This window comes from Thermobia domestica, chromosome 15 (assembly GCF_964235325.1).
Source record: "Thermobia domestica chromosome 15, izTheDome1.hap1.1, whole genome shotgun sequence".
Lineage (NCBI taxonomy): Eukaryota > Metazoa > Arthropoda > Insecta > Zygentoma > Lepismatidae > Thermobia > Thermobia domestica.
In genome coordinates this window covers 116863755-116891624 of record NC_137468.1, presented here as the reverse complement: position 1 = coordinate 116891624, position 27870 = coordinate 116863755, and the positions used below count along the sequence as shown (strand labels likewise).

The window sequence follows — 27870 nt, the reverse complement described above, 5'->3', positions numbered from 1 at the left end:
GTAATCAGGTCAAAATTTCACTTAGGAACTAATATGTGCCCTATCTAAAAGTCATATTGCAGTATTGCAGAATCCTAAGGTACTCACGCAACAATTTTTATAGAGGGAGTTTGGCTAGGACGTATAATTTGAAGTACTCATCAACTTCCTCCATAAAAATTGTTGCGGAAGTACTACGGTAGGTCCTATAGTTTTGGAGATATGGACCTTTAAAATTCATGCTTTCAGCAGCCTATAACTCCGAAAGGACACATTTGTACACCCAGGTTGGTCTATACTTCTTGTTTTATCCCGGTGTCAGGAATCACCTCCCAAACGTTGTCAGTGTTGTTTTGAAACACCCCATATATATATATATATATATATATATATATATATATATATATATATATATATATATATATATATATATATATATATATATATGGGGTGTTTCAAAACAACACTGACAATATATCACCAACTCCTTTTCAAAGTTTGAATTTCCTTTACTTTCCATGATATACTATTTTAGTTTTTGAATTTTCCAACGACGAGAGAAACAAACACAGGAAAGTCTTATCAATTCACGTATGAATTTTAGAATTCCATTCAAGCGTAGTTATGCTAAACTTATTATAATCGAAAATCGGTACTTCGTATCAGACATTAATTATTCAAACATCTTGACAATTACTTTAATGTTTGCCGTCCACAACAAGTGATCGCTAGGCACTTAATGTATTAACTTCACATATATATATATAATTCACGAAAACAATAAAAGGAAAATCACAAAAATAAAAGAAATAAAAGGAGTAACAGAAAAAGCGAGGTGGGACAAAGAAAATAAGCGTTCATTGCGATATCTCTTTAGTAGACATAAATTTGATGCCCAATAATTGGTGATGGTGATGATGAGTAGTGCACACTACTTTAAAATACATGACGTTGTATATTAAGAAACATATCTTCTATATTCTCTGTATATAAAAATGAAGGTGACTATGTGACTTAATAACTCTTGAATCACCCGATAGATCTCGATCAAAGTTTCAACATAGATGAGGTTCGCGTCTGGGATAGAGAGGGAGGGGGAGATATATAAAAATGATCTAAAATGACCGATATTTGTGTCGAATCCGAAGTTTTTAGGGTCGCTGAGATGAACAGTGACACTTCCAATGTCGTTTAAGACCAAATTCAGGCCCGCAACTTGGAAGGAGGGTGGGGAAGATATACATAAAAATGATCGGAAATGACGAAATCAGTGTCGAATCTATAGTTTTCGGGGTCGCTGAGATGAACATTGACACTTGCGATACCGTCCAAATCCAAATCCAGCCTCGCAACTTGGCGGAGGGACAGAGAGCCCCTTGTTTCTCACATGGCCAACTTTATGTGGCAATGTGTCAAGTTGGAAATCCCGAAAATTTTTATGTCCTGGTTGAAGAATACAAGGTAAAAGAACATTGTCTATCAGAAATGGCTTCAGTAAGAGTAAAAAATGACTGACTAACGGAACATATTACTAATTTTACTTATTTTAACCCAGCGAAGCGAGTAACTGACGCTACTTAACCTATAAACATAGTGAACATATGCTACGCATCTATTTACTTGATTCGTGTTCTACTTCCGTATAAATAGCTATTCTCTGGAACTTAGCTGTTTTTATTTGTTCACTGTTCTTGTACTAAAACCTTCTAAACACATACACAGAAAAGAAAAATGAGTTTAAAATAACTTACATCTTTCAGTTTAATGTCCCACGATTATATCCTTTGGGCTAAGGGGAGACGATGTTTAAGGCAAGTGAATGATGATGGTGGTGGAATTGGTGGAAGGAGAATGTGGGAGAAAACGGAAGTAGTCCGTGAAAAGCCACGGACACGGTGTTATCCACTATGAACTTGCTTGGCCGGGGATCGAACCAGAGACCCCATGCATGGAGGTAAGCACGCTGTCACTGAGCAATCGTGAACCCCAAATTAACTTGAAAAAGATTAGTTAAGACATACGCTTTTATCAAGTAAAATAGAAATATCTTGCTGTATTCAAACAACTACGTTCGGTTACATCACGAAATTGATAAGATAAACCAAACGACAAAAAAATTACAGCTACCGTATTGTATTCCACCTACTCATCACCCTGTCATTTAATTGCTAATAAAGGTTGTAAAATATAATCTCGGACAACATAAATGAATATAACATTTTTCATCAATGTATATCATGGACAACACCATAAAATCAATAAAATAATAAAGAAAAACGGAGAGCTGCTAAACTATTATGCTATAACTTTCTCAAAGCAAAAATAGCTCAAAGTTTAAAGAATGTAAAAATGCGTTTTCTTGTCAGTTAGCGGCTAACGTCGTCGATTCATCTAGAGGCCCGCATTCCAATGTAATGAGAAAGAAGAAAAAATATTCTTTCATGGAGTAATTCTTTCATGGAAATTTCATGGAGTAATATTTTTAATAGTCTATTTCCAGAACGCTCTGCACAAATAACTTATAAGTTACTGCAAACCATACTAATACAATTTCTACAAGATTTTACGATTAAACGGAAGGTGAAATAAACCGATTTCCTCAGAATTTTTTGCATTCACAATACTTCATATTGTTCAATTTTTATTAATGGAAAAAATCATACATATAAGGATTATGTTTTATAGCCGATACAGAAATTATATATGTTACACAAAACTAAATTTTTAATGCAAAAAATATATCAAGATTTAAAATCGAAGATTTTAAGAATTTCTGGAAAATTCAGCGGTGGTCCTCTTAATTTTTTTCTTTCCTCTGGGTTGCTGAATGCATGAGCACACCGAAAAGAAAAGGAAGAAGGAACAGAAATAACAATAATTAAAAAAAATAAGACACCCTGAAGATTTTCTAAGCAGAAATCTCACACAGACAGTTGGCAAGCACGCTCCGAGTACCATGCAATGAGATATACAGACTCAGCGCTCGATTAAGTTCAGCAACAGAAAAGAAAAGGGATGGAAACGAAGAAGAAAAGATAGAAAAAATCTTTTTTTACTGAAGAGAAGAAAGAAAACAGAAAAAGACATAAGGGAAAAGAAGAACGATGAAGTCTTTGCATGAACGAACTGCTATAAAACGAGCAGAAAATGAAGTAAAATATTCAAACGAGACAAAGTTTTTAGATATTTTTCTGAAGAAATGAAGAAGAAAAAAACTCCATTTAAAAAAAATACTTCTTGTGCTCTCCCTTTGCTTCTAGAGGATCGAAGTGATTAGTTAGATGGCTTCTCAGAGGAGCAATTTGGGCAATTTCTTTGTTTGACGCAAGTTTTCTGCGCAGCTTCAGGGACGTCCCCTGACGCCTTTTCATTTTAAAGGTTTTTCTCTAATGAGGTTCCTCTTCAAATAACTATATTATAATACATGAAGCTAGGCTAGCTGCCTGGCCTCGTTTTGCAGCACAAGAGATGGATCTAACGAAGGTCAAATTAACCAGTCAAATGTCAAACACTAACGACACCAATTTATTATCCCGTAGCAATTAAGCGGAACTGTATCTACCATCAGGGAAGCAAAAACAAAAGGATGGAACTTCTCTTTACTATTCAAATAATGACCTCCCACAATAATTTGAAACACAAGATAAAACTTCATCATATATGTATAACGCTTATTTTGCAATGTTTAAATTTATTTCGACTTCAATGAAGTACGAGCTATTGAAGTGAAAGACATTCTATGTAACTACTATATAGCAATGTAAGATACTGTATGCATGATTTGGGATATTCAGTAAATTTGAAAAACACAAATGTTGATACCTATACTCATTACTGTGAAAATTAATTTATCAATAAATCTATCAAAGTTAAGTTTCAATGGTTACTTGTATTCTCACTTCAGCAAATACAGACGTTAACAGACCTCTTGTAAAACTACATTGCTGAAGAACGTATTTGTTTTATTTATATGTTTTTTTTTATTTCTAACTGGAAAGAAACAAATAACATAGTATACTTTAAGTTGTGTTGTACTTAATTGTTTCGTTTAACAAATTTTTATACTGATATAGAGAGCAAATATTAGATTAATTTCTTTCACAAAAGGTCGCAACAGGAAAGCAACTGATTCTGAGCTACTAAACCGTGAAAACTAGCACTGCTGTGAAATTTAATATGAAGAACGTAATGTGTAAATAATTTTGGACTTTGTTTCAAAATATCTACATTTTGATAAATAAATAAATATAAATAAAGAATATGACTGGGGATAATCTCTAAAAGTGATTTGTAAATTTATTAATGACCTATTATAGTGTTTCGAAACATCTACATTTTGATAAATAAATAAATATAAATAAAGAATATGTCTGGAGATAATCTCTAAAAGTGATTTGTAAATTTGTTAATGACCTATTATAGATTAAATTTTCTCTCAAGTTAATTAGGAAAGCGAAATATGCTGAAGTATACAGCCTCTAAAATACTATATTATATGTAAGACAATATTTAAACATTTTCCTCGTGTGTTTAAGCTTAAGGAAGTCCTTAAAATTATTGTTAAATTCTTACTAACACATATCAAAGATACCTTTTTTTTAAACCAAACTACAGTGAAGTTAAAAGGTGGGCAATATTTCTCACTTATATGATGTAAGTTTGAAAGTTCATTTTTTAATATATATATCGTAAGTTTTATTTTTCTCTAGAGACCGAGACCGCAGTGCATTATTGGCAAGTGATGCGGAAGTTGATTCAAGAAACAATTCTGCTAGAAACAAGTACGAAATTAAATATTGCAGTTTAACGTCCCATGATTATGCCTTTTAAGCTAACGAAGACGATGATTAAGGCAAGTGAATGCTTGGAGCATTGGTGGAATGGGAAACAGAGAAGGAAACGGGAATACTCCGAGAAAACCCATGGACACGATATTGTCCACCACAAACTTTCTTGGCCAGGGACCTCACACACCAGCCCACAACTTTGTTGGAGTCGGGAAGAGACAACGATAGAACTGTAGCACTTAAAACGGCTTTCTTAACTGAAAATTAAAGTTAACGAATTAACAAATATTAATATTCTTTATATGTTGCCATACACTGTACAATGTCTATATTGAAATTATTTTCAAAATTACCATAAGCGCTTGTTCTTCGCCTATGAAGAATAAGGTTTAATAAAACAAGAAATTCCAATGTTGTAGAAATTTCTCTCCTTTGTCCTTTAGGGGCGTAATTTTTGAAAACGCTGAAACATGTATTGAAGAGTTTATATACCTATTTTCACAAATATATAACAAATAAGTAAATAAAATATTATATAACGATGTAATATTAAGAATTGTGTTAAAAGAGAAAACGCAATTATGTCAATTTATGAAGCTATCGGGAAATTAGGGATGGTTTGTGTTCGTTTGTTTGGACCTTAATGTTCATATTTCAGCACCAAGACTATATGAGATCTTTCGCCCCGAAGGCGAGAACATTTATCACTTATTCATAGGGAATAAAGAATAGAGGTGCCCGTCAATCCTTAGTTGTTACGTGTGGTATGCGTCATTTTTCACGATAATGACACCTCATAAATCCATAATGAAAATACCGTGGCAAACAACACTAAAATCGAATTGTGGCAAATAACACCCTGACAAACTACACGCCACCGCTTCGTCTCAAAATCATACGAATGTAGAGAGATAAGCAACAAAAGGAAAAGAAAATTACTTCCAATATGAATTCCTTAAGTTCCAAAGGGTTTTCACTACTTCATCTCCAATTTCAACGCCTTTATTTCTTTCGGTCTTCTTTCCGTGTCCTAAACACAATTCCGTAGTAAAGAACTCAAGAGCTCGAGAGTTTTTTTTAAAAAAGTGATAACATGCAATTCTCTAATTTGGATGTTTTTTTTTTCACCCATTGAATTCATTATTATGCATTAGGTGAGAGACAGAAGATCACGCGAAAAGGAGTGGAAAATTGTTGTAAACGAGTCTTTTACCCTTGCATCCACTTGTAATATATATTTATTACGAAAAAAAAAATCCACTGTTTCTGAAAATGGTACCTGTTCCATCAGGTAGTTATATGTTGATTGCTCTAACACGGATTTATCATATACGGAATAGCTGGTTAATTAGAGGCACATTTTTTGAACTAAATTATTAATTAGGACCATTCTCAAGAATAGGACACTTTCAAATTTTCACATGAGCATTATTTACATAATTTCACAGACATTTTGTTACAAACTAAACATGCATATAATCTTCATCGAACGAATCAATTCCTTTCTGTTCTGCCTAACCTCCTCAAAAAGGGATATTTAGATTACAGGGAAATTTAATAGTAATTATTTTCCCGACAATCGGACTTACTTCCAAGGTTTTTTTGATTTTCATATATCATATCATGCAAATTTAATTGCATTTTAAGTTGAAATCATACATATTTCGCTCTGTGAATAGCTTGTCTGATATCTGTCTTATTTTAATGTTTAATCTGAACTACGTTAGAAGATATACGGATACATACCACTATTGAATCGTAAATTAGTGAACTAAATCTGAAATTCAAGTAGTTAATACGAATAGAGCATATCGATTTGTTTGACATTGTTTTAGAAGTTATATTTACTTACTGTTATGGAATCAATACAACATTTACTCGAGGTAATGTCAGAAACGACTCAACTAATTTTGATAATTCTTTTACCATTGAAAAGTATGCTTTCCTCTGATGGCAAAGACTACATATTAAAAAGCTTGAACTCCACACAGCTGAACAGTTTTCATATACAGCATCTTACTATGCTTATAATAATTATTCTTGTTTAGGTAGCTGGCAGAGATCGGTAGATTAACTATACAGTAAAAGGATGTTGCCCGTGATTGATTATGTAATATATAATATAATCTGTTAGTCATAATTATTATTCTAATTTATATAATCGCGTTACTATTTTTCTTAACGTTTCAATTTTTGTATGTGCACGTGTTGAATAAATTGTCTCAATATCAAAAGTCAGCCTTAATACAGCTTATTATATTCCTATTTTGTATATATATATATATATATATATATATATATATATATATATATATATATATATATATATATATATATATATATATATAAGAGAGAGAGAGAGAGAGGAAAGGATACAAATATGGAATAGTAGTACTAATATGGAATATCGACATTAGCGGATGCATGGTGCTGCCGCGTAGAAATGATAGGTACAGACTGATATAGAGTTACAGATATTACGCCACACCTCAGCAGGAAGTATTAGATGAAAGAATCAGTGTGATGCAGATGTTGATAGTTTTTTTTCTGGTTTTTGAGTTTTCTGTAAGTTTACAGTGGAGTAAATTTTATTCTTAATGAAGTTCAATTGTTGTCATTTTGCATTCCAAATTACGGCAAATATCAACAATCATTTTCGAGCAAAGCAGAGAAGAGTTGAAGTGTTTTGTACAGTGTTACAACATATGACATTGCAAGATAGTGAGGATGCATATATGGAATACGAATAGGGTGATAAATATGGAATTGGATTTTTCCCTATTTGTTTCTTCATCTAAGAGAAAAAGACTGTCACAGCTGTTTTCGCAATCTGATTCTGAGAACAATTCATCCACGCCCATTTTTATAAGTCTAAATCTAAATGTCTGATTCGTCCTTGTTCCAAATCCTAGAAAGCAGATAGGCAGCAGAGGAAGGAAAACAGAAGCAGCTGCAGTTTTGACATCTTCACCATATGAGAATGCTCTTCAGCAGCAGAAGAAAAAAAAAAACAACAGACAACAAACATAAAGAGAAAACCAAGCTCATGAACAATATATCACGTAATAGAACAAAGAACAGTACAGATGAGCCCACGGCTACCTCAAGATATCGTGAATGAAGTAATAAACGTTTAAAACGACACACAGAGAGATCTTCCGATTCATCAGAATAATGTGATATCAATGTCGAAGACTCGTCTTTAGACTTTTCTCTGCCGGAAGTTTTCCCCAATAGTCCTGATGCAGAATGTCTCTGTTGCGGTGGAAAATTCTCACAAGATAATCATAGGGAGTAATGGGTGATGTGTCTTATGTATGAATTATGTATGGTACCACGTAGAATGTTTTGGATATAGAGAGTGTTAAATTTGTGACTTTTGTAAATGGATTATTACGAGTATTCAATATTTAGTCCCATTTACTTAAACAGAAAAAAATCCAATGTTGTCAGTAAATCACTAATATCCATCTTAGTCTTATTCATGTGACGATTGTAACTCTTTAGTGCTGTAGTAAATATTTTACTTTACCTTCCGAAGAATATTTTGCAGATATTTCATGTTTTGGTTACTAGTAATTACTTAATAAATGGTATTCCATATTTGTATCCTTTCCATTATATATCATATCAGAGAGAGTTCACACCACGTTTTCAAGGAGGCAATTTTATATCCTCAACTATGTTACTAGTTAGTTAGTTGCACGCTTACAACTAGACAGATTAGGACCCTATAAATATTTTCGGACTTCAGAATCTATCACTTATTATTATTGCATATTATTAAAAATAACTTCTTCCATTTCGAGTTAACAGGAGAAAATTTACGAACATAACTATGCTTAGTGCACATCGTATTGGATGGCTGGAGAGAATATATCGGAAATCATATTCGTGAAGCCAATGGGTTAGATTCTTGGTGAGAGAGAACAAAAAATAATTACACATTTATACATTTTCATCAATTACCCGTTTCCTTTAGTCTACAGGCGATAACCATGAGCCATTAAACTAATAATTTCATTTCTTTTCATTTCAATACGTAATGCGTTGAAAAAAATCATTCGGTATAGGAGAAAACCACGTATCTTCCAAATCATCTATCCAAACTGAGTCAATTTTATTAATGGAAATATACGACGTATATATAGCATTTGTAGGTAGAAATTTTATGAACACTGTGCACTACCTACAAACCGGATACAATACTGTAGAATATCATGTAATGTTTCACTGCAGCACAGTTGACACTATAATTTAAAGTTTGCATTATTGTAGTTACGTTACTACATTACATTCATATTTTTCTTCTTAACTGTTAACATCCTTCTTAATTTGTGTGCGGCTAAGTGATGTAACACTATAGCCTCATATTTCTAATATTAGAAGTAAAATCAAATGTTATTGATAGATAAAAATATTCCCAATAAGGGAATATTACAGATAGTATAGAGTGATTTAAAGTAAAACAAAAAGAGAAACGAAAGAAAGAAAAAAAAGATATAATTAAATTGTATTCTTATATCTAACGCACTTTTTGCTTATACACGTCACGTTATTTATATTTGTAATTTCTTTTCATAAATCTATATATTTATCCCTATTTTATACAGAAAACTACAATTAAGCACAAGCACTGAAGCTTTATATTAAGCTAACAAGCATCGGTGAAATTGTAGAAAGCCAATAAGAAAACGTAAATAACGCGTAGTAAACTAATGGTGGTAGATTATTGCTAATTCAATTTCTGGGAGCGGAATTGATATACGAAAATCAAGGAGCCCTGAAAGCAACTGCAATTCTTAGGAAAATAATTACTATTAAATTTCCCTGAAATATAAATCTCTGTTTTTGAGAAGATTAAGCAGAACAGGAATTTCTGTTCTACCTAGAGATATGATCAAAAATCAAAGTTCTGGAAGATTATTAGACAGAACAAGAAGACAACAAAGAATCAAACACAATATCAATATTTATAAAGAATTTTACTAGATAAAATGAGACAAAATAGAAGGAATAAACTAATTTCTCTAAATTTACAACCCACTCTAACTGATCAGGCGCCATTTTATTTGGTTAATGTGTGGTTAGCAGATCAGCTCCCATCGTCACTATTTCTAACTAAATCGGAATTTTACATCTCATAATTCAAGAAACTCTCCCATTAAATACCAATGGCGTGTCAATTCTAAAAATTCTGTGTCTTTACCAGAGATTGATCTCAAATTCACTTATCGCTTGCTATCTAGTTACACACGAGCATATATACATGAGTATATCACATAAAGAGCAAAGTTACTGTAAATTTTAAAAAATGCTTTCAAAAATGTACAATTTTAGTTACAGAAATTTTATTTAATAACTTCATGATGATAGAATTCAGAACTACCCAGTAGATGATTTTTTAACAAGCTCCTAAACTGAACCTTATCGACTCCAAATTGCCACTATTTCTGGTGTTCCATGCCGAAGTTTGATTCTTTCCAATTCAATTAGCTCCTCAATTGCGTAACAAAATAACGACACTGGACTTGCTCCGAAAATTTTTTGCTATTATACTGAATCGCATCCAGAATCACGAACACCAAAGACAAAAACGTGTAAATATTCGACTAAAGCGGAACAGTAAGGAAATCTTTCTTTACAATTTCAGAAGGGAAGATCACTATTTACGGAATTGGGAAGGTTACATGTACAGTATGTATATATAGTAGACGGATAGGTAGGTAGATAGATAAATATAAATTTTTTTGTGACATATAGCGATCTACACAACATGCAAATGATGTGATGAAATTATGTTGCACTTCGAATATCTTGGAAACGAATTATCCAACATAGATGGTTGTCAAAAAGTATTTACAAAACCTTCATCCAGCAATGAATCGACAACTGGTAATAATAGTATGTATGAGTTTCAAATATAAATAACCCTCACTGCTTCACTCATATGACCCCAGTTCCCATTCTTGTTATCTATGCATTTGAGATTAAGGAATAAACGTCTATACCTTTTTCTGAGAGATCATACTTACTCCTGTAGCTGTAAGAATTTCTAAGAGCAAAGACACTTAAAGTAAAATTTACCGTTCCCCATTAATCTTCTCGTATGTACAGAGCAAAGTAATGTTCTTCAAATACGTCAATTATTTTTAGCTGTGAAAAACTTGTATTCTACAAGCTCTCTCTTCCAGTTGAAATTTGCAATACACACACACACACTTTCTATGCTAATAGAAATACAAAAGATATAGAAATCTTATCTGCACTATTTTCGATTGCCAAAAATGGGTTCTGTTATGTAAAGTTGCCACCGTCCATTTTGTTTTTGACATAAATTGTTTGTAAATCCTGAACAAACGAAAATTTTATGAGAACAATCATGAACAAACGATCTGCATGGTTTAATTTTCAAATTCTGAAAATGGGTTCTGCCAGGTTTAAACACATACTTTGTTTGGCTTCTTTCTTTCACGCTTGGCTTCGTGACGTGTACCTGTGTGTGTGTGTGTGTGTATGTAGGTTTATCTCGGTATAACAAACGGTTCTGCAAACTCGAAATATTTTAACAACCGGTTCGCCCGAACCAGCTGAATAGCTCCACTGCACGTACACAAAAGTAAGCAAATATAATTTGCTAGTAAGTAAGCACTTAATATCAAAATGAAATGGTTTCCTGAAGAAATAGTATTGCTTATACAAGAGAACTTGTGAGGTCATTTGTTTTTCAATGTAATTTTAGTATTATAAATTATGACTTTTTAACATTTTGAAAATCCTTGTTATGGGGATTCATTATGGCAACATTCACGACGGAATAAACATGACGGTTTTCATTGCAAGATTAATGTTACATTTTTCTACTGCAGGAAGGGTATATCTAGGGTCAGAATTCGCTAATTGATTTTATGAATTCAATTACGTTTTTCTGGTATTTAACTGTCGTAAGTATACACATAAGTTCAATTGGAATTTACAGTCAAAATATCTCCTATTTACTTAACTTTTTAAACCAGAAAATATTTATTAGTAGTTGTTTGCTAAATTTGTTGCAATGAATCAAATTACAAACAGAATATATAATCGTATTTCTTCCACCATGCTTAAATTCTATTTGAATATGGGTCTTTCAATCCAAACTAATCCTAAAAAAGATTTCTTATACGCGAAGATTACTAGATTAGTCATGATGCTTAAGAATTTCTTGTTCGGACTTAGGCAACAATTAGTAAGGAGAATGATTCCTACATACTCCTAGATATAACTTAAAATTCAACAACCTGCATGTGTTAAGATTTATGAATAATGTTTAGAACATTATTCAACCTAATGAGAACTTGAATTTGGTTAGCTATTTTTGTTCATTGCTCAAGGACTAGATATCATCCTTAGCAGACTGACAAGCTATGTATAGATATACCTGAAGCTATAGTCAGCGGCGCAAATCTGTCTTAAACATTTGAGAAGACGAGTAAGAGTAAGACGGTTCCCACATTTTTTTAAGCAATGTTCAAAATATTTATGAAGTTGTAAAACAATGCTGTACAGGATCAGGGGAGCACAGTTGTCTTCAACATTGGGAGGCGGGCAGATTTGAGGCTTATTCTGGGGTAGGAAGACTCATTTTACGGTAGATGAATCTGAATTCTGAGGTGAACCTGTTGTATATTATATATCAGGTGATGTAGATAAAGTGACAGTCTGACAGAAGTCATCATTTCTCCCCAAAAAACACATTTTAAATCGGATTATTGAGGGGACAGTTCCCCAGTTCCAAGATTGAGGGGGACAAGTTCCCCTCATCCCCCCGGGATTTGCGCCAGTGGGTATAGTGGCGAAACAATCTATCCCTTAATACACAAACCTTTTTTTTTTTTAGTTTGCGTAAGCATAAACCTTTTAAAATAGCAATGGGTGATTTTATACAGATCCTGGCAAAGGAAGAATAAAGGGTGTGTGGTAACAAAAAAATATAAACACACTTCTTTCCTACCAAGATTACATAAGGAGCATGAAGATAACGAGCATCGCTATCGTTATATTACATTTGTATAAAATTGCTAAATAATAATCCACAGCACATTGATTACCTTTATGCATATCTATCAACAAGGTGATTAGTGAAAAATTTAACTTCGTAGTACAGTATACTTACATGGCGTAAAGTTTATGCACATGCCGTATAGTACGTAGTAAAGTAGGGCTATACATATTGATGTAAGAATGAATGAAAAGTTCATTTGTTATATGAATTTTTAGTGGTTTATGACTGATATTAAGCGTAAGCAATAAATAAATTATTCAAATCTAGGATTTTTGGCCTAACTTTGGTATGCACTTAAGAAAACGTATTAGCAAATTATTCACTTTTATTTACCATTGCTACGTGATTGCTGATATTATATTGCTGTGTGATGATGCTGCTGAACGAATAAAAGAATTTTTCTCAACCAAGAATTTCAGCTTAACAAGAGTCAATTGTTACCCGTTATTTTATTTTATTTTTTATTTTATTTATTTATTTATTTATTTTTTTGAGTGTAAACTTCCATTGATACCTACTCCTTCATTTTGTAAAATAATTCAGAAAAGTAATGGGATATGTTTTCTAAACTACAGTCTTGAAACTTCACAGAGTATTCACAGAACTTCATACGTTGAAGAAGGTAAACACTTTTCTATACCATGGAAAAAGCAATTATTTCGAATCTGGAAGGGATTTTATGTAGACCTTTTAAAAATATTTGAATGTGACAATATGTGTTGCCTACAAGACGAGTCGAGACATAACTCATTAAATAGAAGCTGATGTTCGACACGAAATAACACTTGAACGACATCTTTCCAGGATGAAACAGTCTCATATCTAATATCGTGGGTAACACTAGTGAGAATAATATAAACGAAACAGGAATTGGACTCTAAAATCATGTCGCTAAAATGTTAACATTAAAACATTATCAACTAATGTAAAGTCCTGGTTAAAAGTTATTTAGCCAGGGTAAAAGGCTACATTATGTTGTAAATAAGTGGTGTCTAACAGTACCGTTAGAATACGAATAATTCCACTTTCGAACAACATATTTATTTGAATAGTTGTTAGAACATTTGATTTGATAATCGAATAATCATTCGAATAATAAAATAATTCCTCGCCCAGTCAATCGAATAACGAAAAATTACTCAAACATTTATTCGAGTTATTTGATAATAATTTGAATCAAACATTATTATTCAAATAGCGAAAAATGAACAATGAATAACAGCTCTGATAATTATTCGAGTGAGTGAATAATTATCCAAATAATGAATAGATCTATCCAAACAATAGAATGCAAGTTACCCGAATAATTAATAGATTAAATATTCAAGTTACAATAACGATAGTAGCATCTACATACGCTAACTGATAGCAATAGATTCGTAGATATAATCTTCTGATGTGATAGCAACGCCGTGCTACTGCCAAAGAAAGGGAGCAAAATAGAGAAGATATGCAACCTAGCTCTGCTTATTATAGTAGGTTGCATAGCTTGCAAAAATACTACGACAGTTACTCCAATAATCATCAATCAAATGTACAACAAATCGCAATTCAAACAATACGAAACAGTTGAAATAGTACAAACGGTTATGTACAGTAGATAAATATTTTTTATAATAAAAATAAGCGAAGTGAATATAGTGAAGGTACACTTACCTGTGTGAAGTCGTGTATGCTGCTGCACGTGGCTGAGTTGTTTGAAGCGCCGATCGCAGTACGAACACTTGTATGGCTTCTCGCCGGTGTGAACGCGGATGTGTTGCACCAGCTGATGATTGGACGAGAACGACTTGAGACACTGCTGGCATTGATGAGGTTTCACTTCGTTCCGATGCACTTCGCGGGCGTGCATTTGCATCGCCGACTTGTGCATGAATATCTGCAAACACAAACGAGAAAAAAGAAAAATAAAACATTATAAGTTTTAATTCGCAAACTACATATATTGTTATATATACAAACTATAGATATTAGACATTTTAGATATTTATTGTAAAGTCATAGAAGTGTTATAAAACTTGATTCATATGACGGTAAAATGATCCAATCTTTCGCCCCTAAATATGAGGAAATTGTTCCTGCAAATGATGCGACGTTCTTGATTACTTACATCGAATACATACAATCTATTATGCTCGAGATATACAAAACACAGTGGAGTATATAATATAATGTCATAGGATTCCAGGAAATTTAAGTTCCAAGATAGATGTCTTAAATGTCTTGTTTCCCCACATACAGTAAGCACTCATATAAACTAACTCTCTAAGCAAACAACACATTGGTAACCAGCTGTTTCATCAGTCTACGCGCAGCGTAAGAAACTCAAGGTTGCATTGTCGAAGGAAGCGAAAGTCCGTCACTAAATTGAACTCTATATAGGCCTATGCCTACCAACTCAATCAAGATTATTATTACCCATTCCCCTGCATCCCAACCTTATGTTGATCTCCCATTTCTTTTTCTCTCTTTTTCTTTTTCTTTTTTTAATGTATCCAAATTTGCTTCTAAAATACTTTCAAACTAGCAGTCTAAGAATCATCATGCACTTTTCATTCTAGCGACAGGTCCTGCTCGTCTGAGCTGTTTTGATTTAATTATGTGCATTATATCCGCTGATTTGTGCATACGGCCCCAGAGCTACGGTAGTGTACACGGTATTGATCTATCTACCAACTTAACGCCCCAGGTTTGATTTCCGGTTAGGATGGGAATTTTTTCCCTGTTCTATCCTCGTTCCAACTCAGTTCTGCGGTTCACTCAGTGTCTTTAATATGGATTCTGAAGCAACTTGTGGAAGTACAGGAGGTCGCCGCGTAGTGCTGATCACATCACCTCAATGAGTGCCAAGTCGAGAAACTGTGAAGACCTTTACTCCGACATACAGTGTGGGGTTTTCATGGCCTGTTCCGGGAGAAGAAGACCTTTACCTTTACATGGTACTGAGTTTTGTGTTACGTAAACCTTTTTCATTCACCAACCTGCTTGTGTCTCTATGCTACGACTCCACTTTCGAGTGAATTAGCACCCCTTTCAGTACGGAGGTTACATAAGACATAGACCATAAATTCCGAACCACCAGAATGCATTCAAATTTAAAGACTTCCACTGGGAATCGAACCCGGAACACAGTGCACCAAAGCCACTAGATTAGAGGTGAGGCCAGACTACCAAAAAGTATCAAACTGTAGATTTTAAGAAAGGAAGCAGCATAAAGACTGTGGTTACATTATTTATTTTCACGCAATACTTCATATTTCCCGGTATTTCTTGTATCGCAGATAGTTAATGTATTTCAAATACAACATTGAACAACATTGAACATAGAAATTAAAGTTTGAGAACTTAATGTTGTCTTTGGCAAAACAAAACAATAATAGATAGCGAAGTAATAAAAATTATTTTCTACTAAAAATTTACGGTTTATTACAAGCTTTTTCATATATTGCGGAATCTTTTTAATTGGAAGTCTAAGGAGACACGAAAAGGATCAAATTATCCAACATTCGAATTACCCAAAATTGTTATTCTATTTTGGGTAAATATACAAAAATAAAATAAAATAAAATAAAATAAAATAAAATAAAATATACATTGTTAAACACTTCAGTAAACAAAACTACTGTATCTAAGCGAAAAAATAGCATTCAGTTTCATTTAAGGGAATATATTATTTTCATGATGCAATATCTTAAACAAATAACGTTTACCCGCACATAAATTAAGGAACACGAACTACGAAAAAGACATTTAGGTACCTGTACAGTATCAAATACGCCGAATTAACACACGAAAGCACAAATATAATTAACATCTTTCTGGTTATTAAAAGTTTGTGATCTTCATTTTCTTTGATTTGATTATTTTTACACAGTCAGTAATTTTTTTCTCTAATTATTACGTGAAATACTTTATTAGTAACATTTGGTTGACATTTAATATATATTAAATTTTCAACAATTTCAGAAAGTTTTAGATGAGGTTGGCATATGCTGTTTCTTTGCTTCATAGCTTTCTCGTCCTAATCTACTTTATCGTCATCAGATAGACTGTGATTTTATGTCACTCTTCCCTATGGCTGTCTCTGGAAAACTGAAAACCAGAGGAGACAACATTCTTCTCCAAAAGTTTTGTACTGTAATTAACCGACTTTAATGTCCAGGCATAACTTCAATTTAGTTGCAGATGATTCATTTTGTTTGTTTGAAAGAGTATTCTTTCCTTGTTGCTCCATGTAAACTTCATAAGAATGTAACAATAATCTTTAGAGCTGGACTATGAAACTCTTCAAGAGATGTGTTAATACCGTAATTAGTTGACTTCATTGTATGCATGTTCACGGATAGCGTCAATATAGATGTACTGATTTTGACTATTCTTTTTAAGAAGTTCTGTTTACGAAAACTTCTTTAAATATTTGCAATGTTCGTCCGAGAGAAAAGAAATCTCAACAGCTAACTGACCAATAGTCATCTAATTTGGTCAGAATATAGCGGGTCGAAAGTTAGGAATAGGGGCTAGTGTATATTTCTACGTTTCGGACCAGTTACTCAAACAGGAAGTGGTAGAAATTAACCATTTCCGGTTTTAATGTTGCTCGCTCTATAGTAAAAACAGTAAGAGATTGGGAGATCCTGTTTTCTGCAGTCGATTGAGCGTCCCAAACATACATTACTTCTCCGTAAAGGCACCTCACATCTATTTTCATCTTGATTGTAGAAAATTTTCCAGCAGCCTTCGTACATTTCACCTCCATCTTGAACTCTATACTAAAACCAGAAGTGGTTAAAATCTACTACAACTTCTGGTTTCAATACTGATCTCCGTAGAACAAAAATTATATCAGAGAGACAATTTTTGGAACCAATTTAGCATTCTAAGAGTAGGTGCCATATTGTCTCTTAACCCTCTATTGAAACCGAAGGTGGCACAAATCAACCACTTCCGGTTTTAATATTCATTGCCATAGAACAAAGAACGTGATAGATAACAAAGAAGCAGTTTTCTGTAATCAATTACGGTCTCAAAAATATATTCCAAATCCAGTCTAATCTGTCTATTAAAATTGTTGTTAGATATTTGAACAAGGCACAAAGTGCTTGTAAATGAGGCACATACTGATATTTTTTATTTGAGAGAGTAGTTTATAGCATGTGAATATAAACAAGATATGGAGTAAAATGAGATTATGAAGATTAAGGTTATGAAGATATTAATTTAAGATATGGTTTGAAGAAATACAAAAGGATTGAAATAGTTGTGGATAAATATTGTATAGAATATAGTGTACTGAAAGGTACAGATAAATAATAAAGGTTCAAGAAAGAATTTAAGTGTATATTTTGTGTGTACTTAACTTTGGGTTTCAATAATGTTGATCATTATAGAGTGGAAACGGAAACATATAGCGAGAAGCGGTTTTCTTCAACCAATTAAGTGTCCCAAGAATATATTCCACCTCTACTCTAGTGTCTCTAATAAAACGGGAAAGTGTCAGAAATATACACACTTTCGGTTTGAACGTTGATCATTATAGATTAAAAACGGTAATAGTTTGCGAGAACTGGTTTTTAGCAATTGATTATGAATCATAATATGTTCTATTTTCACTTCAATCTCACTACCAAAACTGCAAGTGATATCAATATATTACCACTTCCGGTTTCAATAATAATTGAGGAAATATCACACTATGAAAATCAAACTCCTTGACGTGGCGTATATGTTACACTACTAGTTTCAAAGAATATGCCTAGATTCCAACACATTTTATCAGAATATATTACACTCTTTGAAGTTAGATCATGAAACTCTTCAACACAGGGGTGCCCACAGAGGGGGGTTATGACGCAAACTGCGTCATTGAAATATTTGGGGGGTAAAAATCTATATAAATATGTTTAAGGGCGTGTAAAAATTAATCGAAAAGATTATTTTTTTCATGGAAGAACACCTACGGATACATAATTGGGGGGCTGCGTCATGAACATAAGGGGGGTCACCACTGCCTCAACAGATGATAGTGTTAATATCCTGTTTGTGTTCAATAATTTTGTAACGCATAGAACGATTAATATATAAGAGTTAGTGTCCTACCTTTAGTTTAGCTATCTAACTAAACTACTGGGATAACGAAAAATGAGATGAACTAAATAAATAAACTTACCTCAAAAATGCACTAAAAACCAGAAAATAAAATCTTTAACAAAATCAATATTAACCGGCTATGTTGAATGGCGGAAACTCCATAACGAAGAACTGCATAACTTATACAGTTTGCCAAACATTGTTAGGGTCATCACGTCTAGGAGGCTCATGTCAGCAGGTCATGTAGCAAGAATGGAAGAAAGCTTTTTTAGGAACGCTTTCAAAGTTTTGACTGGATATCCAATCGCAAAACATCCATTAGGAAGACGCAGATGGGAGGATAATATTAGGATGGATCTCGCAGAAATAGGAGTACAAAATAGAAACTGGATCCAGTTGGCTAAGGATAGAAGTCAGTGGAGAGCTTTTGTGAACGCGGCATTGAACCTCCGGGTTCCATAGAGTTGATTACTTAGTTAATATTAACCAACTTCAACAAAAGCTGTAAAATGTAATAATAATAATAATAATAATAATAATAATAATAATAATAATAATAATAATAATAATAATAATAATAATAATAATAATAATAATAATGCGCTTAGAAAAGTAGAAAATTATGATAATGCGCTTAGAAGCAGAAAGTAATTCATTACTATTATCTATAAAAGGATAAATTAATTTTGATGATAATTTTATGAGCCGTTAATTTGTTAGACTTGGCGCAGACTTCATTTTTTTATAACAATGATGAATTATTTTCTTGTTTTGAGCGCTTTATTATTGCTATTGTCGGTCAATATTGTTTTTCTTTTAAAATAATTTTTATTACCACTGTTTTCAATAGTTTTCAAGGGGAATGTACTTTTCTTTGAATTATCCACGTTCGAATTAACGAGAGTCCGCAGTAATACGAAAACTTTCATTTGCAAATGCAAATATTGTATTTGTAGTCACCAACAAAAGTGCGTATTCCTCTACATAATGTCTTTTCTCAAGAAGCTAAACTGAATAGGTTTAGAATTTAGATTTCTGGGCTTTCGGCAATTATGACCTTGTTAATTTGTCACCTATGAGGGATGACGTCCTTATCACATTACCTGGAAAATTATAGAGAAAAAAAGGAGTGAAGACTCAAGAAACCGGCTTGAGACAATTAGGAGGTATGGTAGATACCATTTGCCTAATATAAATTAGAACAACCCAGGAAAACTTTACTCAGGATGGCCAGGATGGTTTCTACACTTCTTCGACCGAATATCCACAACCGGAAATCGAGCCCAGGGAGCCTGGGGAAATAATTTATAGAGAATGTAGTTTTCCTTCAAATTACAACAAAATATAAACTATACTCAAATCTGCTCTCACACAGAAATTTTTGAGAAAAGAGAGTATGTAAATATTTATCCGTTTTCGCTGGTGACTGTACAAACAATTCTGAACACGAACGAACTTGAACTTGAAATGTGTCAAGAGTTTGATAAAATATCGGAAACAACAATTTGTTTAAACATTTGGGTTTTTCTAGCCTTTCTCAGATTACAGATTTGCACCTAGAGCCAACCAATAAGTTTGACAAAACTAACTTGAACAAGTTTCAAACACGTGTTCTTTTATGTGTGTTGTCCTGGTTCGACTTCCGGTATCTGTAGGATTTCGTCATGCAAAATGAGTGGTTAAACTTTAATCATTTAATTAAAATAACTATGTATGATAAAGTGAAAGATTTGCTGCCAGGAAGGAAGTTTTGGGTGATCTCTTTTTAGATTTGAATGGAATTTTAAAACTTTAGCAAGGATAGGGGAAAGTCGTCTGGTATCGGACAGCGGGTGGTATCGGGCAAAAGCAGTTTTCGTTATTTCCTGCTTAAGGCGGCATCTGTCAAGCATACAGTTAGTTGATCGAAATGAACTAGCCAAGCCCACGCCATAGTGGATTTGTCCGATGAACGGTATATCTCGTGCCTCAATGTTTTTGTATTTTTGCGAGTGATCAGGTGCACGGAGATAGATTTGTGTGCCTGCAACTTCTCACAAAGTAAATGTATTGATATATTATTGCTATCACAGCATTTATTAGGGTGTATATATTATAATTAAGGCGTATAGTTGCCTTCGTGTTGTTGCAAGGTGGTAGATAGCCATTCATAAGTTACAAGTCTTTCGGCTGGTATCGGACAAAAAGGAACCGTGTGGTATCGGACAAAACACTGGTAACTAAACTTGACGTTTTTAATGGTTTCTGACGTTTTTAGGAAACCGTGGGGAAAATACATGGCAATTGGAATGAAGAAAATATGAAGTTGGCCATCGACAAAGTTATTTCCAAAGAAGCACGTGCGGCCAGTGCTAGATATGGTGTTTCTTAGAGTACATTAGGAGATCGTGTCGAAAATCTGTCGGAAGGGAAAGAGGTAACAGCTAAGCCTCGCTGCTCGGATAACAAAGGCACATCTAGTAGAACTTGATCAAGAAGAAACACTATACAATCATGTAAAGGCTTTGTATAGTTAACTAGTCTAATGCCACTAAGAATACCAGAATTTTTAAAACTAGTTTAGAAACTTGCTGAAAAACTAAACATTATAATCTGCGGGGAGTCTTTTGATGATTGGATATAGCGCAATATATGTAAGGACTCGGTACATGAACAATATGAAAATTTTGAAGACAGACTGTTTTATCATTGTGATTTATGTCAGATTAAAAAATAACAACTCTTGATGAGACTAAGAATTTTAAGATACATTTCAAAGCATAACAAAACTATTTTGTGTGTAAGAACTCCTGTAAGTAAACAGCTAATATTTGCAATTTGTTCTGTTACTAAATTACTTCAAAAGACCAATTCGCTATAGTTTTATGTTTGTCCGATACCACCCACCACTTTTTGATTTGTGTTCCTTTGATCTTTTACAAAAAATATATATTATTAGTTTTTACCTGCCAAATCACCTTTAACACGTTGTATGTAGATACCAAGGTATCATTTTGTGCATTAAGTAATTTGACAGCCTGATAAACTAAAAAAAGCTAAAGTGTCCGATACCAGACGATCATTCCCTATGAGCTCTTCAGACATTGGCTAGATAGGTAGATAGAATCCGTATAGATTTTGCATTCGCAGCTCTACGATCTTTAACGACTATACATACTGTAAAAAAAAATTCAAAGATAAATTTATAGAAAGCGGTGGCAATGTGTTCGGCAGCCTCTACGTAAATCAATTTACAACTATAATGTTAAACTACTAAAATGAAATGGTGAAAATTACATCAATAAAAATATATTTTCTTATATTATAGTTTTACTGTAAATTTGTTAAAACAAATTTTGTAATTTAATCTAAGGAAATGTATATCAACTTACAAAATGAAAGGTAAATATTTTTACATTGATATTTGGTAATTTAAACTACAGAAATTTTTTGTAGTCGTTTCTTTTCCTTCTTGTTTTCTTAGAAACATACAGAAACTGTCATTTGAAAACAAAAAGTACTGAAAGGATGTCGCGGGTTCGATTACTACTCTTGATTGGGATGTCGCGGGTTCGAATTTTGAGTCCATCCTTACATGTATTTTTCAACATCTTTCTAAATCTCACAAAACATATGATCGGATGCTACATTTAGAACCTATTCAACGGCCAACAGCTTCTGATGTACTTCTTCATACGCCTTGCCCGTAATATTTCCAATACAAAATTGTATCTTCTGGATATATGTCTCGAACTTTGATAAGAAGTACATAAAACGAGTTTTATTGGATCAGAAAAAAGTAAAATCTAAATTACTGTAATATAGAGTTATATTTCGTAGTGTATTTGCATTATCTTGGCCTTGAGATTCCTTTTGTTCAGTTAACTTCTTTACAAAGTATCACTTCAAGAATGAATGAAAAGACGAAGATATTCTTAATTCAAAACTCGCATACAGCTTATGAATTTAATGAGCATTTACATTATTTAATTCTCAGCTAAAGTATCATTACCGTACTATATGGTCTCCCAACTTAAAAAGAATATCTAGTATATAGCTATATCTATCATTGAAGCTACATTCTGTTCGATACAATTTTAGAAATAAAAGAAAGAAAATCATGACAATTAAGTACACCACGGTTATTAAATCTTGAAACAGCGGCTATATTCTTCCTGGTGCAACGAAACACAATCAAATGCACCTATTTAAAGCAAATAGTGATGCATTTGGAACAGATTCTGATAATACGATGACAATCATTTGCAAGATAAGAATATTTAAGTGTTACACGTAGATAATGGAAAGATGACATAAAAAGGACCTTTTGATTTCTGTCTTCTGTGCTTACACGTTGGCAATTATTTTCTATGTCCTGATCAGTCCAATACCACTTACAGAACTAACACAGGTGTCTGATTAAATTATCTGTTACATACAGATTATCTGTATTTTGAAAGAGCAATTATCAAATAAGCATTGTAATAATAGAGTAATGCTTGCATGATATTTGTTCTACTGTTGCCAACTTCTATGATTTTCCAGTAAGAAATGATTTAGCTAAAGTTTTTGAATACTCAAAATATACAATTTATTAGACTTCCGAACTACGCTATGCATAAGTGTTGGAAGTCTTATGTTCGATTAACTGTCGATCCGTCTGGTGACAAGTATCAGAACAAAAACGGTAAGGAATATCCAGGAGCGTTTTTTTTCTTTTAAATCTATTTAGTCTCACAAGAAAGGTTCCATCTCACAATAAAAGTTCCGTTAATCATTTATTCAAATCGGAAATAGTAAAAATTAACCATTTCACGCTTCAACGTTGATCGTCATAGAACAAACCGGTAAAATACACTGACAAGGGCGTTTTTGGAATCGATTCAGCATCTCGACGAACGATAGCACCTTCACCTACATCTCTCTACTAAAACGGAATGTGGTAGAAGTTTACTACTACTTCCGATTCTAATATTGATCCCCATAGAGAAAAAACGTTTAAAAAAGCAACATACTTTTTTTTTTTAAATAGATTCAGTGTCCCAACAGTATGCTTCATCTGCGTTAACCCTGTATCTATTCAAACCCTGAGTGATAAAAAAAATTGGAGAAATTCTGGCTTCAATGTTGACTGAAATACAGCATAAACAGGAAGAAATATCGAGAAGTAGTCTTTTGGAATTGATTCAGTATCCCACGAATAAGTTCTTCTTCCTCCGTTAACCCTCTTTTCAAATCAGAAGTGCTAGAAATTAACAATTTCAGGTTTCAACGCATATCACTATAGAACAAATACAGTAATGTAGAGTGATAAGCGGTATTGAGGAATGAATTCAGGTGATATCATCTCTGGCATTTGTCTACTAAAATCGGAAATGATAGAAATTTAATACTAATTCCAGTTTCAATATTAATCTCCATAGAATGAAAAACGGTAAGAGACAGCGAGAAAAGGTTTGTGACATGGATTATGCGTCAAGTTTCATCTCGAACTTTATCCCTCTATTCAACCAGAAGTAGTAGAGATAAACAACTTTCACTCCCCTTTAGCTGTGCCAGGGGGTCTTACCCCTCACAGTACTGTTTAGCAGTCTGTAAGTAATATGTGTACTCAGTTAAATTCGGTTAAACTTGTTCCAGGCATTCTAAAGTTATGCTGAATATAAGATTATGACAAAACACACAAAAAGAAACCCCATTCACTATCGGTATATAACAAAGCAAGGAAAATTTTGCGTTCCTGACAGGAAACTAAACGCATGATCAGAAATGAATTGCATCTGCATATCGGTAGAATTAAATTTCTTGTAGAAAATTAAAACTGTAGGATGACTGGATTGACTCTTTAAAAATTGGACAGGGGAGAAAAATATTTACTATTCTCAAATGTACCGGCAGTATTAGAGATTTTTTTTCTCTCTCGTAAGTACTGGACTCAGAGAAAGAGAGACAACTTGAACAACTGGTTCGGGTGAACCAGCTGAATGACACCACTGATTAGTTCACATAAAACTTTGGATGAATGGTGATCCATCAAGTTGGTTTCATTTTTTTAAAAGTTCTTTAGAGATACGTATAGGCTGCCAGGGATATTTTACCTCCGATCCTATGAAAGACGGTTGTACATATTTTTGAGATTTGTGTTTGCAGCCAATTACAAAATCTGCGTGGAAGTTTTCCGTTCCTTTCCACAATGCAGTGTTTTAGCCGTCAAAGCTGACCAAACTGAAATCTAGCAAGAATAAACCACTAAGAACCACGATGACTTGATTACTAGAAACAGGACTACCTTTCTTTAGAACACATTTCGTGTGGCTCCTTCCTTTTGAGTAATTACGTATAATCTGTATTAAATTAACTTTGATTTGGCTCTAAATTTCATTCAAACACCTATAGTGCGTCCAGTAAGAGAACGTCTCTGACAGCTCGCAGTGACATTGCCACTACTCGCGTGTCAAGGTTTTTTTCAGTGCAACTGTAGTGGCAATTTAATTAATGGTATAAGACAAAGTGATCGTGGTTGGTAACACTAGTATCAAATTAGGGGCTGCAATGTCCCACCGCATGTGGTAAGAAACTTCAGAGACTATCTCTTGTTGGCCATGCTATAGCGCATAAAAGTGCATTTGTAGTGTTGAGGTCTATCGGAGAAGTAAACTAGACAATTTAAATTTTCTTGCTTATGTATATATATATATATATATATATATATATATAATGACAATAATCTTACTATAATAGCAATGTTTTCTGAATAACACTAATTCATAATAGTCATCATCCGTTGTTTCCCTACATTCACTCTAGAACTGCAATACTTAAATGCTTTACCGCCAACCATTATGAAGCGTACAACCATTAGCACTCGCTACTAAATGGATTGAATTATTTGATTTTAGCGTCTTTTTCAGCAGCGAGGCAATATGAGACGGGATCGACAGTTTAACGTGGAATCCAAAACACATGAGCTCCTGCTGGGAATCGAACCCAGGTCTCTGACGTTAACGGAGGGTACGCTAAACGCTGAGCCACGAGGGAACTCACTATTAAGTGGAAATAAACTTGTAATTACATAATATATAAAATGCACAAGTATTTAATCCATGTAGAAAGCAGAATATAATTTAGTAACTAACCAACATAGTTGTTTATTAAACGCAGCCCGCCCTTAAGCTATTAATTAATTAAACATTCTATAATCAAAAGTGATTATTTCAATTCACGAAACGTTATACATATTCATCTACATAGACACGTCTACGGAACAGATTAAGAATATGTATACCAATACAAAATAATTACATATATCCCGTTTTTTGGTCAAGATAGGCTCTTAATATATATATAATATACAACTCGATAGTCCTTATGCAGAGTCAAAATGACGCATTATTAGTGCCATACTAACGAGTTTGATTTAGATATGTTTCTTGCAGTAGTCAGTCTTTTAGTATAATGCTAATCAGACGTCAAAACGACTCTGCATAAGGCGGAATATTTCTACTAGGGGTAACATACAGAAAGAATGAAAACAACCGATATTAGTGTCGAAACCATAGTTTTCGGGGTCGCTAAGCTAATTGGTGCACTTCATATCACATTTAGGCTCAAATATCGTAGATGGGGTAGGACAACCCTTGCATTCCTAGAGATGCAAGAGGGTGGGAAGGAGTGAGTAGTGACATTATCAGCGCCATTTAAGTCGAAGTTCAACCTCCATTGGTATGAAGGAGTGGAAATGTCCAGAATGTCCAAAGATAGTGTCGAATTTACAGTTTGCGGGGTCAAGAAATTGGCTGATCTATTTGAAATGACTTGGAACATAGTTAAGAGCAGCGGCGCAAATCTGTCTTCAACATGGGGAAGGGGGGGGGGGCGAGTAAGCCTGTTCCATTTTTTTTTTTTTTAAGCGATGTTTAAAATATTTATGAAGTTGAAAAACGATGCTGTGGAGGATCAGGGGAGCAGAGTTGTCTTCAACATTGGAAGGCGGACAGATGTGAGGCTTATTCTGGGTGGACATAAATTTCATCTCACTTTCCTTTGTTGCAATCAGACACAATTCATAACATTTCTCCCCAAAAAACACACTTTAAATCGGATTATTGGGGGGAAAAGTACCTCCAGTTCCAAGATTGGAGGGACATGTCCCCCTCACCCCCCGGGATTTGCGCCAGTGGTTAAGAGTTATTATCCACCTCAAGTTGGGTAGTTATCATGCTATTCGATTAAGAGACGTATTTTAGGGAAAACGATGTTTCAAAATTTATGGCAAAAATAGAGTATCATAAGGGTTTTTATATCATTACACTTTCATTGAAATGCGTATCCTAAAGAGGAAAAGGACTCAAAAATTCTCCATAATTTTATTTTCTGCGTGCGCAGGATGGTCATTTCATTTCGTAATAATAACAGATTTTTGGATCTATATTTGAACTCGTTTCATTTGTTTTCAAAAATTCTAAATTTGAAATCTAACAATTGTAATCATAACACTGAGCATTAACACCATCAATAATGTTCTCATATCGTATCAAATAACAAATACAATACTAAATTCAGCAATACTTTTTATGCAAATAATAAAGCTGTTTCCCCTAAGTTTTAAATCGAATTTGATAATAACTAAAACTGACACACAATACAGAAGTTTAGTCTGTAAAAGTCGTAAGAATGCAAGCGTACCGTATATCGTTTCATTTGGGGCAAAGCTTTTACATAGTGAATAGCCTTTTCTATTCATCACAGATAAATGTGATTATAAACCGAATATATCTTAAGAGAAATTTTTTAAACAATAGGTCACAAACCCAGTACGCATAATTACCGTTCTGCAATTAATTTACTCTATCCAAGGTTATACTCAACTTAGTCAATTTTTATGATATTAAAATATTTATGATGCAAATGATACTGCGAAATGTATTTTAATTGTGTGATCCAACAATGAATATAAAAACAAACATTCTACTTGATGAATCGACCTCTAAAAAT

The 27870-nt window shown here is 33.4% G+C and overlaps 1 protein-coding gene across 16 annotated transcripts in view; it reads right to left on the bottom strand.

The window, feature by feature from the left end:
• The window catches only part of dati (zinc finger protein datilografo), a 1074481-nt gene that overhangs the window by 378731 nt on the left and 667880 nt on the right, over positions 1-27870 (bottom strand). For all 16 annotated transcript variants that reach the window (XM_081740078.1, XM_081740077.1, XM_081740092.1 and 13 more), the window contains one exon: positions 14467-14689. In XM_081740078.1, coding sequence (XP_081596204.1) covers positions 14467-14689 — 223 coding nt within the window. The remainder of the gene's footprint in view (positions 1-14466; positions 14690-27870) is intronic.